This window comes from Hemibagrus wyckioides, linkage group LG01, assembly GCF_019097595.1.
Source record: "Hemibagrus wyckioides isolate EC202008001 linkage group LG01, SWU_Hwy_1.0, whole genome shotgun sequence".
NCBI classification, from domain to species: Eukaryota; Metazoa; Chordata; class Actinopteri; order Siluriformes; family Bagridae; genus Hemibagrus; species Hemibagrus wyckioides.
In genome coordinates this window covers 3,744,060-3,763,781 of record NC_080710.1, presented here as the reverse complement: position 1 = coordinate 3,763,781, position 19,722 = coordinate 3,744,060, and the positions used below count along the sequence as shown (strand labels likewise).

At 38.0% G+C, this 19,722-nt stretch overlaps 1 protein-coding gene across 1 annotated transcript in view; it reads left to right on the top strand.

Moving 5' to 3' along the window:
* Positions 1 to 19,722, top strand: part of st18 (ST18 C2H2C-type zinc finger transcription factor) — a 32,896-nt gene that overhangs the window by 5,602 nt on the left and 7,572 nt on the right. The window contains exons 5-16 of the mRNA XM_058396420.1: positions 2,662 to 3,237; positions 6,020 to 6,154; positions 9,742 to 9,832; positions 10,412 to 10,504; positions 10,712 to 10,920; positions 11,355 to 11,542; positions 15,016 to 15,261; positions 16,354 to 16,466; positions 16,832 to 16,894; positions 17,995 to 18,063; positions 18,189 to 18,251; positions 18,492 to 18,572. Coding sequence (XP_058252403.1) covers positions 2,662 to 3,237; positions 6,020 to 6,154; positions 9,742 to 9,832; positions 10,412 to 10,504; positions 10,712 to 10,920; positions 11,355 to 11,542; positions 15,016 to 15,261; positions 16,354 to 16,466; positions 16,832 to 16,894; positions 17,995 to 18,063; positions 18,189 to 18,251; positions 18,492 to 18,572 — 1,927 coding nt within the window. The remainder of the gene's footprint in view (positions 1 to 2,661; positions 3,238 to 6,019; positions 6,155 to 9,741; positions 9,833 to 10,411; positions 10,505 to 10,711; positions 10,921 to 11,354; positions 11,543 to 15,015; positions 15,262 to 16,353; positions 16,467 to 16,831; positions 16,895 to 17,994; positions 18,064 to 18,188; positions 18,252 to 18,491; positions 18,573 to 19,722) is intronic.

The following is a 19,722-nucleotide window of genomic DNA, read 5'->3' as shown; positions in this document are numbered from 1 at the left end:
ATGGAGGAAAAAAAAAAAAAGTTGAGATTACATTTTCGAGCGTCGTCCTTTCCCCCGAAACAAAAACATTGCCATTTCCTAATGAAACGAATTATGAACATTTTGGCAACAATGCCCGTACTTTTGCGCGTGCATTCGCGCTCCCCTATAATCTGCACTTATTTGGTATATTTTTAACGATGTAACCAAGCAACAAACGTAATTGTGCCTTTCGAAAGCTTTTGTTAGGCCATCAAACACGGTGCAAATATACATAATTAGGCATAATGCCTATGCCTCATTATTGGACACATGTGGGTCGTTAAATGGACAACGGAATAGTGCTACAAATTGAGCGGCGTTGCTGGAAATGGAATTCGCTTTATTTATTTATTTATTAATTTATTATTATTATTTTATTTGTGTGTAGATATGGTTTATTCTTTCTTCTTACAGGGCTAAAAAAATTATTATTATTATTTTTATTTTTTATTTTTTTAAAACCTGATAGTGTAAAGGAGAATAAAAGATAAAAGATGGAAGGAGGAAAATCAAGGAAGATGAGGGGGGGAGAAAAAAAAAAAAAGAAAGAAAGAGGGTGCGAGTCTTCCATTTGGTGGCGGCATCGTGTGCAAGTGACTTGAGCCAAGCCTCAGATCGCACACTAGCTACGGTAATGGCTATTCTGGAGTACAAACCATTCACCTGTTCCAACACTCCATCCACGCTCGCCTTCCAACCACCCCCCCCCCACCACCCTGATTCTTTCTCACTGCCGTGTGTGTGTGTGTGTGTGTGTGTGTGTGTGTGGGGACTTTTTTGGTGAGCGCTCTGCCTCCATCTGGATGGCAGAGTACGCCTGGATGCCTGCTCTGCTAATTGTAACTTAGCATAACTGGCTAACTTTGCATCTGTGTTGGACAGGCTCGGTTTATCACACCTCTGTCGTGATTCAGGCAAAAAAAAAAAAAAAAAGGAGTTAGTTATAGATGGGCTTAACGAGAACGAAGCGCACGTGTATTTAATGAACTGAACTGATCGGGGGTTTTCTGTGTAAAATAAATCCTAAGTCTTAGAAGGTTGAGGGATTCGCTGTGGGAATGCTGGGGACTGGTTAAACTGGAGCGTGTTGAGTGAACCAGGTGAGCGCGACGCGATGTAAAGACTCGCGAAGCTGAGAGAGACGCTTTACGGCTGGTTGTGACTCAGTGACATTTCAGGACGAATAAAAAAACATGAATGCTTTGCTTTTAATAAATTTGTGTAAATGGAATTATTTATTTATTTATTTTAATTTAATTTTATTATAAATATAGCGTTTTTTAAAAAAAAAAAAAATTTTATTCAAATAATTTAATTAGTCATTTTTACTTTATATGCGTTTCTACTTGCATTCCTCAGACTTTTTTTTTCAAATTAATTAATTACTATTTTTTTTATTAAAATTATTTAATTAGTAGATTTTAATTCAAATGTGTTTCTGCTTTCTTTCCCCAGACTACCTTTTTTTTTCAAATTAATTAATTAAAAAATTTTTTTTTCGTAATTTTGGCATTTGAATAAATAGTTTTCCCAAGAAAAAGCTAAGCAATAAATAAATAAATAAATAGGTTCAGTGCTTCTAATTCAAATTTCACTGACGGTCCCCAAAAGTCTTGAGGCAGCCATGATTACCTTTTCTTTCAGGTTTACAACTAGCCGTAAACCCGTACAACATTTAATATATGTTCATGTCGTGTCCAGATTTTCCATGTCCACCCACCTAAAAAGAAAAAAAAGAGAAAGAAAGAAAAAGTGTCAGTCGGAGGACTGGCGACTCTAATTTACCTCTAGGTGTGAACGAGTGTGTGAATGTGTGTGATGTTTGATTAGACCTACGTCTCCTCCAGGGTGTATTCCCGCTTCACGCTCCGAGTATTCCTGGGAAAGGCTCCGGGATGAAGGGATGAAGGACCGAGTGATTGATTGTTTAAGGAACCTGACTGACGGGAAGCTTCTCTCTGAAAGGAGAAAAAAACAAAAAACAAATAAAAAAATTCAAGAGACCTCTATTTAATACTTCAACAAATTAAGAACAAAAAAAGCTTTTCCTTAAAATATAATATTTTATTTTGAGTTTCAGGTTTTACTATGGTTTCTCATTTTCCTTTTTTGTGTAATTTTTTAAAAATGTATTTATTTATTTTTAATTTTGCAAATGCAGACGCAGTACATATTGTCCTGTAATATAAATTCTTTGACCCTCACCCAGGCTTTCGATTATTTTTCTCTGATTTTAATCCAAAGCCTTTGTGTTTGCGGTGTTATTAAATCAAAAGTAATTAAGACTGAAGGGATTTTTTTTTCTTGTTTTTGTTTCTTCGTGTCCCTCATAAGAGCACATTATAAATCATTTCATGTCTTGCCCTGCTAAGCCGATGCTGGTATTTGAACGCTCGTGTCCAAAGTGTAGAGTTTCGTCCTTGTCTAATAATCCTTTAAGTCAGTAGACGACATCTAAGAAGCAAAAAAAAAAAACAATCTTGGGAGTCGTGTTCATCTTGACAGATTAATTTCGAGGAGATTTCAGGAAAGGAAGTTTGTAAAAAAAAAAAAAACAGTTTGCTGATTTTTTGTAATGAAAGCTTGGTCAAAAAGGCTTTGCCGCTTGTTTCTGTAACTTTATGCTTGCTTTGTTTCCAGATGATGACCTTGACTGCCTTGACTACAGAGACAAATCTCACGGCTCGTTGTCGTGGTCCGAACGCACCAGCCTGAGTTCTCCGGATCCTACCCAGAACGAATGTGATGAGAAATGGCTGGATAAAGACCTTAGTGAGAGAAGTCCTGAAAAAGATCCAGACCGAGAGGAATGTGGATGGATTAGTCCCCGCCCTCTGACCGCACCCGGTGCCACCTGCCCGAGCCCGAGCCCTAACTCCGCTGATGAAGCCCGGCACGAGAAACACTTTGGACTTCAGCTCCCCATGTATGTCAGTCACGCTGCCAGTGGGCTCCTGATGGATGATTTCGCCTACTCCGGGGAGGTTAGTGATAATGAGGACGAGACCCAGGTGCCCAAGCTGGACGACCCTTTCGGAGGCTGGGCTCTGGGCATGGGCATGGAGCGGGCGCGGCTCAACCTGGGCCTCCTGGAGCAGGCCATGCACAGGCAGCTCCTCCACGGTGCCTACAGGGAAATGGACCGCTTCCTGTTGGAACGAGTCAACCATGAACGGAGACAAATGGACGCTCGCTCTGTCTACCATAACAACAAAGGTAATACAACTAGTCCTATTATTACTACTAATAATTACAACACTATGCCTAATCATTATTACAATATTGTCACTATGACTGCTCTAATAATGCTGCTGCAATAACCACCACTGCTACACATTATAGTACTACAGTTATTAATGTTATTACTACTATATAAATAAAAATACTGCTAATAACTACACTTTGACTAGTTCGACTGCTATACTACTAATACTAATTTTAACTTTAATACTTCTGTGAATAACTACAACAAATAACTAATGCTGCTACAATTATATAATGTTAATATTAGTATGTTATTATGTTATGTTAATATTTCTACTACTACTACAAAAAAAAATGTACTACTAGAATTATTAATGTTATTAGTACTATGATTAACCATATTGTTATCCATACTACTGACAGTATTTCTAATAGTAATAATATAATAAATACTACTGCTGCTAATATGGTAATTATTAATGTTAATATTACTAGTAACATTACTTACTGCTAAAAAATAACTACAATACTACTAGTACTACTATAATTAATGGCTACTAATATAAGTACTGCAACTGCGAGTAACAATACCACCACTACTGACACTACCACTGATACTGTAAGTAGCAATACTACTACTACTAGTATGATTAACAGTACTACAAGTAATACTACTACTGACAGTACTACTAATACTATAATAAACTATACTACTACTGACAATACCACCACTACAAGTATCAATACTACTACTACTACTAACAGTTCTACTAATTCTATTATAAACAATACTACTTACTACTACATGTCTCAATACTACTACTGACAGTACTACTGATACTATGATTAACAAAACTACTACTGACGATACTAACACGGCAAGTAACAATACCACTACTGACAATACTACCACTACAAGTAACAATACTTCTACTACTGACAGTACTACTAATACTACTACTTTTACTAATACTGCTACTACTACTACCACTATAAGTAACAATACCACTGCTGACAATACTACCACTAATACTTCTACTACTGCTGCTACAATACTAGTAACATAGTAACAATACTACTACTGATACTGTGACAACCAATACTACTACTACTGACAGTACTACCACTACTAATACTACTACTTCCACTACTACTACAAGTAACAATACTTCTACTGATAATACTACCATTAAAAGTAACAATACCACTACTGACACAACACTACTACTAAAAGTATCAATACTACTACTACTACTACCGACACTACTACTGATACTATGGTTATCAATACTACTACTGACAATACTACCACTACTGACAATACTACCAGTACTACTTCTACTACTACTGCTACAATACTAGTTAACATAGTAACAATACTACTACTGACAGTATTAGTAATATTAGTAGTGTTACTACTACTACAAGTAACATTACTACTACTCACAGTACTGTTAATACTATGATTATCAATACTAGTAATACTGACAATTCTCTTCTACTACAAACAACACTTCTGCTACTAACAGTACTTCTACTACCAGCACTGCTACTACAGATAACTACTAATAATATTACTACACTTGACAATTCTACTCATTCGTATAATATTTCATCTTCTAACACTACAACCACTACTAACAGTAATATTAATATTGGCAGTACTACTGCAAATAATAATATTACTACAAACAGCATTACTAATACTACAGCAAACAACACCGCTACTATGAATAACAACACTTCTACTGCCAGTAGTACAGTACTACTACTGTAAATGATAATAGTATGGATAATAATTACTACAGTACTACTGAAACTAATACTGAGTTCCTACTATAAAAAACAATACTACAACTACTACCAATACTACTATTTCTACTACTAATAATAAGCATGCTAATAATTCTACACCTAATATGAGTAATAATTAAACACCACTACTACTTCTAGCACTAATAATAATTCAGTACTTGAGAGTTCAGTGCATGTACGTCTAGTCTGGTGTGTAAATTGTTCCTGTAGTGCTGAGAGTATATAACTTTTGTACCATTAGGGCTTTACTCTTGCATCTTATTTGTATTGTTTTGGACTATAATTCGGTTTCTTTAGCCAGTTATGAATATAAAACGCATTACAGTCCAGTGGCATCAAGGCTCTCGTCTCCACACAGGAACCTGAACGGAGCTGAAAGTCGAAGGCGGCGCTGCGTTTAGCCGTGAATTTATTTTCTTCTAAACAGGGCGGTAAATTTTAAATACCTCGTCCCCGAGTTTATTTCTAATCTCGTTCATTTCCCTGGCCTTCTGCTTGAAAGGATCATTTCACACAGCACACAGTAAAAAAACGCTTCCTGTCTCTGGATGGTAATGAACTCTTACTCGTCTGACTTTCTTTCTCCTATCCGTCATCCCATGCCTGGTTTATCTGCAGAAACGACCAGCAGTACAGGGACACGGAGGAAGGATACAGGCGAGAAGGGAAAGACTTCGGACCCTGAGGGACACATGATCCCGATTAAATAAAGTGAAATCGACTTCGATAGGCATCGAGTAGATGTTTAACCCGGTGTATAAGTCCTAAATCCCTCCAAAGTGCCTCTGATTCTTCACGAGTGCTCTTTAATCCTGAAAGTACAAAAAAAAAATTATAATAATAATGCTCTACTCGAGACTTTGTAGCTAATGACAGATTAACAGTTTAACCCAACATATGGCATCACACACACACACATGGAAATATGAACCTATAAACTGTACTGGCATCTGTGTGTGTGTGCGTGTTGGTTCTACAGACTCTATAAGAACAGATAAAAAAGATGTCAAGTGTCCGACCCCAGGCTGTGATGGGACGGGTCACGTGACCGGACTGTACCCACACCACAGAAGCTTGTCAGGATGTCCCCACAAAGTCCGAGTGCCTCCTGAAAGTGAGTTCTTCTGAATTATTTTTGTTTGTTTTTTAGGAACCAAATATCATGAACATAATTTCACTCTAAGTTAAGTTTGAGCTCAGATCTGTCTAATGTTGATTGGTCAGATTTATTCATTCTGTATTAAAATGGGGGATGCGGTAGCTTAGTGGTTAAGGCACCACTAAGTTCGAATCCCAGGTCCACTAAGTGGCCATTGCTGATCCCCTGAGTAAGACCCTTAATTACTGAGTTTTATAAACAAAAATGAGATGCTCTGGATAAAGGCGTCTTCTAAATGCTGGTAATGTTAAATGAGCTCCATGATTTCCATACTGCTATCATATCAGCTTCATCATACTGTACAGTCAGAGTGTTGTGACATTTATGTCACTTTTATAGGAGTCTCTACTTTTTTTAATTTTTTCAAAAATTACCTCAAAAGAGAGAAATAAAAAAAGAGAACTGTGATTAGATTAAAAAAAAAATACAAATAGTATAAAACACACTTTTTGCATTAGCGCATGTTAATATTTCTTATTAGCAGTGACCTGATAAGCTGCGTTTTCTTCCAAAAAAAAAAAGAAAAGTGGAATAAAACACTTTAGTTGTGGGGAAACTTCAGGGTTGTAACAGTAGCTCCTCTTCATCACACCGCCCCATCGCTGATTCTGTTCCTATACAAGCATGTGATTTTTTTTTTTTGTTTCCTCCTTACCTAATAAATCTATACACGAAAGCTAAGCGGTGATTTGAATAATGCGCATTTACCTGTAGACTGTGTTATGTACGGCGCAGATTTAATTTAATCGAGCGAGATTTCCAGAAGGCCCACGGAAACACGTTTGTCATTTCACAAGTTCTGCTCTGAAGTTTGTCTACTGCTTTTGATTTACTGTGGTATGCAAATCAGCATCATGGTGTGGAAACACTTATTTTTTTCACGCGCTGCCTTTTTTTTCCCTTTTCCTTGCCATTTGAAAGCAACACAAACATTCACCATTAAACAGCGTAGCAACAAAAGGAACAGCAAATGTAATTAAGGGCTTTCGGTATGAAAGCATGAAGTCGTAGAGCTGCAGCAGTCTTCTGCTAAATCAAAGGACTTAGAGCGGATGCAGCGTTTAGAAATAAATGGACAGGCATGTCCTCCAAACTAAATGAAGAAAAAAAAAAGGGAAAAGTTATTAGGGATACAGGACTACCTCTGTATCCAACAGCCAGCGTTGGGGTTTTTTTTTCTCCTACAGCTGTAGTCTGTTTCCTTGTTGATATTTGAAATTTATTTCCAGCCGCACGAAAGAAGCAGAACGAGTGAGTGTGAAGTTTGTCGCTGTTAATAAGGATATAAAACTATAATCTGTGTCTTCGTTCTCAGGCGACTTTAATTGACAGAATGCAATTTCCTCTTCACGAGTCCACCTAGAATTAGAATACGTTCAGGAAGTGACCTGCTCCAGCTATCTTCACATGCATGTGGTCAATAAACACGTCTTTGAATCTGATTGGTCGGAAGCTGACGATTGGTTTTCTACAACAAGAGCTGGCTTTTCTAAAAAAAAAAAAAAAAAACCAATTAAAAACTTTCTTCTGTGTAAGTGAGAGATGTACTGCTGTTTTCTGTAAGCGTTTTATGGAAGGAGTCTCCAGTGTCGGAGCTTTCTCAGCCTCGGGGTAACATAACAAGGATGCAATTTGTCAGCCTGTAGCTGCTAGAATGCAAGTAATAATAATAATAATAATAATAATAATAATAATAATAATAATAATAATAATAACTGACTGATGTTCCATGACAGTAAGTGTAACTATAAATGGATAAAAAGTATGGCATGAGATTCTTTAGTAAATACAAAATTGTTTTATTGTAATATGAAAGGATGATTGATTAGCTTCTATTTGTTATATGTTAAAGGCACACTGGGGTTAAACCTTTAATTTATTCTAATAAATCCACCTCCGACGGAAAGGAAGGGTTCAACGGCTCGGGTAAGAAGAGATTCACAGGCAGAAGTTTAATGTATACAGGATAATTAAATTATCTTCACTGACTGCACACACACACACACACACACACACAAGCAAAAATGTAGACCTGAAACTCTTGAGGTGCTCAGTGCTCGCAGAATTGGACTGCTCGTCAGTTCCTAACATAGGATGGACATTTATCCCCCATCCTCAGTCCATCTCGAATCACTGAACGCTAGCGGAAACCTGGAGCAAACCTGTTCCGTGGCTAAAAATGCTTGTTGGTCTTGATGTACACTGAGACAATGGCACGGTCATGGGAAGTGTGATGCGCAGAGGAGAGGGCGAGATTATAACAAGTACAAATAACTGGCTGGATGACAATTAACAATATAACAGGATTAGCGTGTGGAGTAATTAATTACGCTGTGGACGTGTTTCCACTGGTCCTGATTTTGTCATGGATAAAAGCATTTTAGTTAGTAGTTTTGGTATTCATGATAGCGATTGTTGATATTAATAACAGACAGATTGTGTTTGTGTTAAGTAGGAGCGGTAATAAAAGCTTGCGACTGGTGTAAGTGGGAGAGAAAACGCCGTAAAGACTCAGCTAAGTGGCGGCATTATAGCAGCAAATGATCTTGATGAAAAACGCAGGTTTGTTCGCAGTGTGTTTGAAACCCACCAACCCTAACCCAAATACACTCGCTATACAGATATGTTTATTCAAATAACCTCTGCTACGATGTTTACTTTGTCGCTGTAGCATGATATAGAAGGGAAATCATGTGAATGTGAAACTAGCGAGCAGAAATGGATCTCTCGACAGGAGTAACCGCATGGACTAAATTTCCAGCAAAACTAGACCATTAAGTTAGCAATGAAACATCAGTACAGCTCTGCTATAGCTTGTCATACCTTTAGTGTCTTTAATGTAACTGCACAGTTAGCAAGTGAGTCCCTGCTAAGATTTAGGATGTGGTAGATTAGTGGTTCAGGTGTTGGACTACTGATTGAAAGGTTGTGAGTTTTGAATCCCAGGTCCACCGAGCTGCCACTGCTGGTGCCAGTATGGGAAGCCAACCTTCCGATCGGTAGTCCGACGTCTTAACGACTCATTCAAGCTTAAACGATCGAAAACACTGTGGTGATGTGCTGTGAAAACCATTAACAATGGGATGGTGATTGGTGCAATAATTGCAGTGTTGTCTTCATTAAAGATCACAAGCTACGTTATCTGTTTGTAGTTATCTGTAAAGGTGTAGAACGTCCACGATAAAGAAGTTAGTTTTAAACATACATTCCTTCCCTTTCTCAAGATGTTAATAAGACAAAAAAGATGTTAATGAACGAGTTGTTACTTAAAGAACTGGAAAACTGCAGTCTTTAATTTTGACATTGGAGACTCCTTCCAAAAACTGTAAAGAACGTCACCGCATGTTTTATGAGTTCACGTGGAACTTCTCTGGATAAATTACTACAGAAACAACAACATAGCTTTACTATAAACCAAGCAGCTACAGATTTTGTTGAGTCGCAAGTGCTTGTTTTGTGTCCTCATAACTGGTTTGTCCTCCATCATCTATTGTTTTTTTGTATCTTTAAAGCATAGACTAAAGTGTTTATTCCTTCTGTAGTTCTAGCCATGCACGAAAATGTCTTGAAGTGCCCGACTCCAGGATGCACAGGAAGAGGTCACGTGAACAGTAACCGCAGCACTCATCGGAGGTAATGCATTAACAAATGATATAGCTATAATAGCTGTATTTGATAAACAGGCTCAGCTAGAGTACTGTGGCTCAGCAACTTTAGAAAGGTTGAGAAAGTTATCTTAGATACATGGCGAGCAATGTTAAGAATAAAACAAAGCAAAAAAAAAGTTTTTTTTTACCCACCAGAAGCAGGGGTAACGCCCACTTGTATTCTATAGGCAAGCTTCAGTAATTCTCAGGACGAAGTGTAGCATAAGCGCTTTTCCTCTTCAGTGAATTGTTTTCTAATGAGTTGATCTGATTGTGTTCATTCTGAAAAAAGCAGAAAAGCATACCTTTACTTTCTTGTATCTCCTTAGCAAGGAGTCGTAATTGTAAGTGAAATGGCTAAACAGGAAATGTTAGCACCTGTGCTAATCGTATCCCAGACCACTGATGTTAATAATTATTATTATTATTAACATATTTGGGTGAATTCCGACTAATGGCTGGAACATGAATACGTATAGTGCTTACATTATTGTGAGATCTGATTACATTTAACGTGTATTGCAGAAATGAACAGATTTCTAAAAGTGTGTTCTATTGCCCCCAGCTTGTCCGGCTGCCCAATCGCCGCAGCAGAGAAAGGTTCTAAACCCCAAGATGATGTATCCAAGTGCAGACAAACCTCAGACAAGATGGCAAGGTAAGAACAACTCAATCAATGAGATGATGATGTACACTAGAGCGAGGGTATATCATTCCAGACTGCATGCTTCGCTGTTGTTTTAAAAGCTTCCCAACAAAAATTCAAATAAGTTACCTGAAATGATCATTTGCTTATGGTCGAATAAACGGCTGCAGGATTGTTAAAACGGGCGTGTTTTCTTTTCTTTCTTTCCCGCCTCTCTAGACCTTTGGTTCAGATGAAGAAGTTCGATTTCGGGCATCTGGCCTACCAGTTTGCTCATCCTGTGAGCGCCTTGCATGTGGGCGTGGCCAAAGAAATGGACAAGTACAGCAAGGGTCATTTCGACTACGCCAGCTTTGACGCTCAGGTGTTCGGCAAGCAGAACCAAGTGGTGTCCGATCAGAACCAGGATGCCTCGCACCTCCATGATTGTGAGTTAATGAAGAGGAAGTAGTAACACACCTGGGGGTGTGCTGTGTAAGGAAAATAATCACTACTGTGGTAGTCTCAACCACAATTCTTTTTTCAAAACCACATTCTACTATCTAGATCTTGATTCCTGTTCTTACAGACCCTCTCCTCCCTTTCTTTTTCTCTCAGCTCTGTCGGAAAACCCGAACTTTACCTTTGTTCATGTTAAATGTTAACAAAAAAAAGTTAACCATATCAATCGATTTTTTGAATACATTAATATGCAGTTACTATGGAAACAGGTGAATACATTGTTATGAATCAACACCTTCTAACCAATCAGATTGAATATAGAGATGAGTTTCTGTGCATGTTTTCTAAATCCGAAGGTCTGTGTTATGGAAGCTCGTGATGAGTTATCTGTGAACACGTGTTGTCTGTGTCTCTCCCGCAGCCTCCCCACAATTCCCCTGTTTCCTGGCTGCGGGCGGTCGTGTGGCGAAACCCGGCGGGCAAAGCCCGAGCCGACCCCAAGCCCCGAGTAGCGTCCTTCAGTCAGGTACGGCGTCCACCGCCATCCTCAACCTCTCTACCCGTTACCGGGACAACAGTGATGCCCGACCACTGGCATCGTTCACAAAGGTAATCAAATTAGAGCACTCGCTCGAGGGGGGAGAGGTATTTAATGTGGCTATTCTGTAGCAACTGTGATTTGTGTATGAAAAAGGTGGGAGAGAACATCAAAAGACACTTTTTTGGCACAGAGAACTGTGTGTGTCTCTGGTGGCAGAACAACAAGAGAGTTTTTTTTTTTTCCCCTTTCTTTTTTTCCCTCCCCTCCGTGCCCCTAAAGCTTTAATGTACACAAAGGAGAATTTGTGTAATCACATCAAAAGGAGTTGGGGAGAATACAATCAGGCTTCTTTCTCGATTACAATTAGAAAGCTTTTTTGTAAAACATGTGGTGAGGCATTTGATTTATACTTTTATGCTAATGCCATAAGGGCTTCTCCTGGCTCCTGGAGGAAAGCTTTGCGTGTGGATTTGTTGTTGTTGTTGTTCTCTCTTCGCTGCAGATGGTGGACGATATATTTTGTTAAGTAAAACACTATACCGGATTGGCATCTAACATCCATTTTTACAAACTCGGATTAAACCGATCGCGGTTTAGATTTTGTGTTAAATATTAGCATGAGCTGTGACACTGCCCTGGGAAGAAATCAAAGACAAAATCATCCTAAATATAAATTCATCATAAAATCAAAGGTCCAGCATCACAGGCTTGAAGTCTACTTTTATATTCTAAGAGATCATAATGTTTCTGAGCGAAGAAGAACAAATCCAAATAATTCTCCTCTGTAAAATGTTTCTTTTTCTCCCACGATGCTGGACTCCTATGATGGAACGCCCTGAATATGGAAAAAAAGCAAGCAATTAAATATTATTTATCATAATATCTGAAGGACAAAATGCAATTCCAGCTGGTATAATGGATATAAAAACGTCTACACACCATTGTTAAAATGGCAGGGTTTTCTGATATAGCCAAGATAAATCTATGGAGTAGATAGATAGACAGCTTGTGACTTTGTTCAGAAAAGGGAAAAAAAACACAGAACCACAGTGGCATCACTAAGAACAAGACGTCCATCCCAAATGTATAAATGGGTAAAAAGTTACCAGGGAGGCTCCAAGAGATCTACACCACCAACTCTCATATTCTTCATGTCCATGGAGTGTGTGGGATTAGGTACATCCAACCTCCAAATCATTGAGTTCAGGGGTTGGGCTCATCCCCTTAGTTCCAGTGAAAGGAACTCTTAATGCTTCAGCTTCATACCAAGACATTTTGGACAATTTCATGCTCTTTGTGGGAACAGTTTGGGGATGACCCCTTCCTGTTCCAACATGACTGCACACCAGTGACCAAAGCAAGGTCCATAAAGACATGGATGAGTGAGTTTGGTGTGGAGGAACTTGACTGTCCTGCACAGAGTCCTGACCTCAACCCCATAGAACACCTTTGGGATGAATTAGAGCGGAGACTGTGAGCCAGGCCTTCTCATCCAACATCAGTGCCTGACCTCACAAATGCGCTTCTAGAGGAGATGGTCAAAAATTCCCATAAACACACTCCTAAACCTTGGAAGATAACCCAAAGATCAATGTTTTTTGAATAACACAGCCAGATCCCAGACCTGAATCTTACTACAAGCCTGTGAGGTGACCTGATCACATAAGACGCCCTTAAAGTTTGAATCTTTTTGCAGTAAAGAGCAGGAAAAAGTTGCCAAGTCGAGAACCTAAAAAGATTGTGTGTAAAGTATTACTTTAGAGCGGTGTACACTTATACACATTTTGTTTTTCCTATTTTCCTGATTTGTTTTCACTTCATTTATCTACATTGTGACTTTGTAATCAGGGTGTGTAGATTTTTATAGACTTGTGTAGACACGCACAAGACTTAACAAAATGTCCAATGACCAAGTCCGAGGCTAGGAAGAAACCTTTAAAGGAAGCGAAGGAAAGGAAAGTAGACTGTGATAAGACTCCTGGGATGAGTCTTTCTGGTTACAGCAGCAGCTCTGAGGTACAGATCTACCGGAACTGGTTTTGGGTACATATCCATGTAGGAATGAGAACGGAGCCGCGGCTATGAAAAAGGTAACGAAGTGCAGACGGTAAATGAATTATAAAACGTATCCTGAGCCATGGTTAACAGCGAGAGCAGCGAGTTTAAAACCTGGCACTAAGAGGAACTAGAGGAGGTGTGGTGTGAAATGATTTAAACACCTACACAGCAAGCGGACCGTGTTCAGTGGGCAGAGAGAGAGAGATTGAGAGAGAGAGAGAGAGAGAGAGAGAGCAGGTACTGTACAAAGCGAGCACATGAATAAAACAGTGTTAGCTGCTCCGTCATCTGTGGACGTCTGCCTCCAAGTGTCTGTATGCATTTTAAGTACGTCGGCTGGTGGCGTCTCGGGCCAAGTGGATCTTTCTCTCCAAACGCTGTACACTCTCTGTAACCGTGTGCTGTTTCAGTGAAGCGTCACACAGTGAAGAGGTGTCCGCTGATTGGCCGCTTTATTAGGATTTAATCCACCGACGACTGCTAATAAATGATGTCTCCGTCTTTGGTTTTTATTTACTGCCGATTTTGTTCCTTCTTTTAGATTTAATAAATGATCAAAGACTCTCCACTCACTACATCATCTTACCACGTTGAAGCCTCTCCTCTTCTAGAAATGACCCGCAGGCGTCGTCCACAGCTCCTGTCTCGCTCGTTCGTCTTTAAAAAAAAAAAAAGGAAAAGAGATGAAAACGTTTGTTATTTAATAGAAAAGTCTGTCTTGAGATGTGGAGAAATGACAGACAGACAGACAGACAGACAGATAGACAGACAGACAGGCAGATGGACAGATTAGATAGATAGATAGATAGATAGATAGATAGATAGATAGATAGATAGATAGATAGATAGATAGATAGATAGATAGATAGATAGATAGATAGATAGATAGATAGATAGATCACAGAGCAGCTGAGAAGTCTCTAAAAAATGGCCACAAAATAGACAAATAAATAATAAATAAATAAATACATAAATAAATAAATATTATATATTTATTTAATAAATGTAAAATAATAATATTTTTAAATAAAAAACATACACACATACTGGGAAGCGAAAAATAAATTATTTTATCTAAATATTTTTAATTAAAAAAGTTCTCATTAGAATTATAACCTCCTTCTGAGACTGATTTTATATATATATATATATATATATATATATATATATATATATATAAAATCAGTATATATATATGTATGTATATGTAATTTCTCCTCTTTCTGTTCCATTGAACTGTGCTGTTTTTTTTTTCTTCTTTTTTTAAGTGATTTTCATGTGAATCTGATGTCATGAGAAACTAAAACCTAGCACACATTCAGAGAAATGTAAGAGGGAACATGGAGAGTGACCCTGAGTTCATCATCATAACGGTTACACGTGACGCGAGTCGTGTAAATGACGACACTGGAGAATGAGACAATGATTAAGATGCTGTTTTTTAAATAACACACTGATGTCTTTCTCTCTCTCTCTCTCTCAGGACTCTGTGATTGAAGTCGATGAGAACGGTACGCTGGACCTGAGCATGAAGAAGAAAAAGGAGAAGACCACAGACTCGTCGGTCACGCCTGCATTAGGAGAAGCCATCTTCACGCCTCCCGAACCTTCGCTGGCCAAAGTGGGAGGCCTCCAGATTTCCACGGCTTTCTTCCGAGCCGTGTATGAGCAGGAGGGCTGGGACACGCCCCTGAATTTCAGCAAAGCGCCTCTTCAGCAGGACAAAGACGTATGACCATAATCCAGCTTTATGAATGCGTGTTGAAATATTGCGTGGAAAGCTGAGAGATCTTTAAAATTATATTAAACATCAGATAAGAATGTGACGTGGCACTTTATACTAAGTTTCTTCAACTAGCATGGTTTCCCGTAGGAGCTAAGAGTGTAGCACAGCGCTGATGAATTCTCAATGCTGATTGGACAATAATCTTTGATCTTTTTCAGTAATGTTAGAAGCTATTGATATTTTGGAGATGTACAATATAAATGGATGAAAAATAAATGACTTGAATTGGCAAACAGCTGTGGGATAAGAGGAATAAAGCATGGCAGTTAAACCTCATTAGTGCTGGTCATTAGTCACTTATGAGCTATGTATGATCTCTTAACATATTCAAAAGATTACTTTATAAACTTCTTACTAAGAGAAAAAAATCTAAATAAAGAAATAGGAGCGTTTCAGATTTTATCATTTATAAGTCATTTATAAGAGCATTCAGTTTTCTCACTGAGAAAAAATTTAGAAGTAAAAGGGTTTTTTTATTATTTTGGATTATAAACAAGTTATTTTTATTGTCACTATTAGACTTTAAACAGCAGAATGTCTTTTAGACAAGACAAAGAAAAGCAAAAGAAAGGGTTAAAATTACTGAGCAGGAGACAGACAGACAGACTGACTGACTGACTGACTGACTGGCTGGCAGGCAGGCAGGCAGGAAGATAGATAGATAGATAGATAGACAGACAGACAGACAGACAGACAGACAGACAGATCTAAAAATGGGCCCAAAATAGACAAATTGAATTGTATCGATTGTACTGACAGTTTTGCAACCAAACCATTCATATAGCTGTAGGTCATCTGTCCACTTCCTCTCCTAACATCTGGCCCCTCACCTTACTCATGTCATATGGAAGTCAATCCCATAGCTTTTGGCTTATCATAAATTCTACACAGGATTAAGAGAGAGAGTTGGGATGGATTTACATACGGTGTAGCAATCACTTAAGCAACATGGCTTGGATCTGAACAGCTGGTGTGCTTACATTATACTACGTTCTGATGTCATTTTCCTTTGGGTGATAATTCTGCATCTTGTAGATGGAGCAGCTGGATAGGATGTCGCTCGAGGATAAAGTCTTCGCCGGAGATGCGAGCATGACCAGTGCCAAGAACAAGCTGCTCATACGAGACTCCAAGAAAGAACTGATGAGGTACAACAACACACCAAATCCACCATTAAAACCCAGGGACGGCCCTTTTTCATTTCACACAACGGATTTTAAAAATAGCTGTCAATATTATTGTTTTGCATAAACACACAACTGAATACTGCTGTAAACAGAGCAGGGGAAAAAATATGTTTAATATTTGAAACGAATGTTTATTTTTAAATGTTGGATCAAAATGATGTCCTAAAATGTACATTATTTTATTAAAATGTATTTTGTTTTACTTTTCAAATGCTTAAGGTGTGAATTTTTACATTAGCATCATTCCCGTTTTTTTTTTCTAAAAAAAAAAAAAAGAAAGAATTAATTTCAGTCTGAACTCCTCTAACACACAATCTGCGTGACAGCTGTCCAACACCTGGTTGTGACGGGAGTGGCCATGTGACAGGAAATTATGCATCGCACAGAAGGTAAGAGAAAATCCTGGCTCGAGTGTCAGTAGAAATAATTTCCTTACACGCCTGGCTTCAGTTATTAATTTATAATCACTTTATAACGAAAAATGACTCATATGATTCATCTAATGTGATTCATGTGATTCATCTAATGTGATTCACCCAATTCACCAAATGTCATTAAACAAGTCACTTATTGTGATTCATTCGATTCACCTAATATGACTCACCTAATTCACCAAATATGATTAAACAATTTAACAACTGTGATTCATCTAGTTTACTTCATGTGATTCATCTGATTCTCCTAATGTAGTTCAAGTAATTCAGCAATTGTGATTCACCTGATTCATAAAACGTGATTAAACTCATTATCTAATTTGAATGTGCAATTCGTCAAATTCACCTAATGATTCACGCAGTTCACCAAATGTCATTAAACAAGTCACTTATTGTGATTCATTCGATTCACCTAATATGATTCACCTAATTCACCAAATGTGATTCACCCGATTCACAAAATGTGATTAAACTTATCTAATTTAAATGTGTAATTCGTCTGAATCACCTAATGTGATTCACTAAATTTAAGGAATTTAATGAGATTCATTCACTTCACCTGTTTTGATTCACTCATTGTGATCCAAACGATTCTTCTGATGCAGTTCACCTATAGTGTGCTTCATCTTCCTGAAACGTACTCATTTTATATCCAGTGCTACGTCCTTGTGCTTTTTCTAATGTATCTTTTTTCCCCCCTGATTTACCCCTTTTTACTTCTTCCAAAAATTAATCGTTCAAACTATCAGTCGTATTTATTACACAAATAAAATCTTTTTTTTTTTTATAGGTCATTCGAGGTAATTGTAGAAGTCAGTTGAGCTTCACCAACACAGTGTCGACTTTTTATTTTTAAAAAGTTTTGATCAGAAGTGGGCGTGGTCGGTCCTGGAAATTTGTTCATCTTCTGTTTCTATCCCAACATATCTAAAAGCAATATCCTAAATTTATTTGCCAACTTTTAGCTTTATTCCCTCCATCATTTTGCCCCAGAATGCAGTACATCGTCATAGCAACAACGACTCATTGGGGGTGTTTATTTTTTTCCCCCGCAGTGTGTCCGGATGTCCGTTAGCCGACAAGACGCTCAAATCTCTGATGGCTGCTAATGCACAGGAACTGAAGTAAGAGCTATGCTAACACCAGATTTAAAGCATCATGCTGTAGCTTGTGTTCAGTTTAAGACTTTGTTCGGTATACTAAAAACTTTCGGTATAGCGATATTTACTGTACCTCGTATCATAAACAGGTGCCCCACCCCTGGATGTGACGGTTCAGGTCACGTTACAGGAAACTATGCATCCCACAGAAGGTAGGAGAGTTCTTACGCTACATCCATCACCAGTTTTTTTCTTTTCCAACATGCAAATAAACGAATGATGAAATACACTCGTGACATTTTGGGACTGACGAGATCGTGGCCTTGTTTCGGCGCCAGAGTGGCAGCTTTTAAGCGCCTCGATGCGAGCGAATAGCCGTATCTTCTTCATGCATGCGTCGTGCGTCAGGTGAACTTGTCTGAGGTCTGACACGTTATTATTTCCGTGTCTAGTTTGTCAGGCTGTCCTCGTGCCAGGAAGGGCAACCTGAAGCTCACTCCCAGCAAAGACGAGAAGGAGGAGCCAGACATCAAGTAAGATCTGTCTTTCCATGCTGTTTTCTGAAATAAAAGGCTGCTAAGGTTCGTTCGTACGGATGATTGGTAGCTTTCTAATACATAGCTAGAAATTTCTCATTCTGAAAAATGTTAATAATTCCGGAGTGATTTGTTATTTTTTTATACAGTCTGCATTATCCGAATAAGAAAAAAATAATGTAGAAAGTATGTTTTTAATTCTATAGAGCTTTTTTTTTTTTTTACTTACAATAAGAGTAATCTTTAACCAGTTACATGATTTATAGTAATCATTAGGTACGTTTACATGGACACTTGTAATCCGATTGTAACAGGACTAGAAGCACAATCAGATTAAAAAAAGTGTCATGTAAACACGTCAATCGGATGGAATTTTACACATCCGATTAAAATTTCAATCGGATGGTAAGGTGTGGCTGAAACCATTTTTAGTCCGATTGAGAGGACGTAAACACTTTAATCGGATGGAATATGTTCCTGGAAAGTTCTGCGCATGTGCAATGACGCAAGAATGACGTATGACGTATGGATGTTGTCGTAGGTAAAATGGCAGGCGCTAAGCAAAACTGGTCTGTGGTTGGCGGGAATCCTGTTTTCATGGACTGTGCGCATGTCAAATGATCTAATTCGATTCTAATCATCTGTCATGTAAACGTGCATAACAATCTGATTACTTTATACCGCATTCATGTAAACGCTGCGATCGGATTCGCCAATCTGACTGAATTCAGTCCGATCTGATTAAAAAGTGTCCATGTAAACACACCTAATGACTTCACATTTCCTCAGAAGAGAGTTAGCACTCAACCGCTCTTTTTTTATTATTATTATTATTTAATAATGAATTTTTAAAATTTATTTTTATTACATTTCTATCAAATATGTTTTTTTTGTTTTTTTTAAAATATGTTTTTGTAAAATTCCATTGCTAAGAGTTATGTTCTAAACATGTGTCCTCAGTGGTCAAGTTTTATTTATTTGTTTTATTTCTTTTGAAATAGAAAAAAATTCGATAATACCATGACGTGTTACTGAAGAGAGATGGATGCTTTGTAAAAATGATCAAAACTTCAACCTTCAGTAGAATTACGTTCTTAATATATTAAAATTATGTACACGACCCTTTGAAAGTTTTTTTTCTTAACAA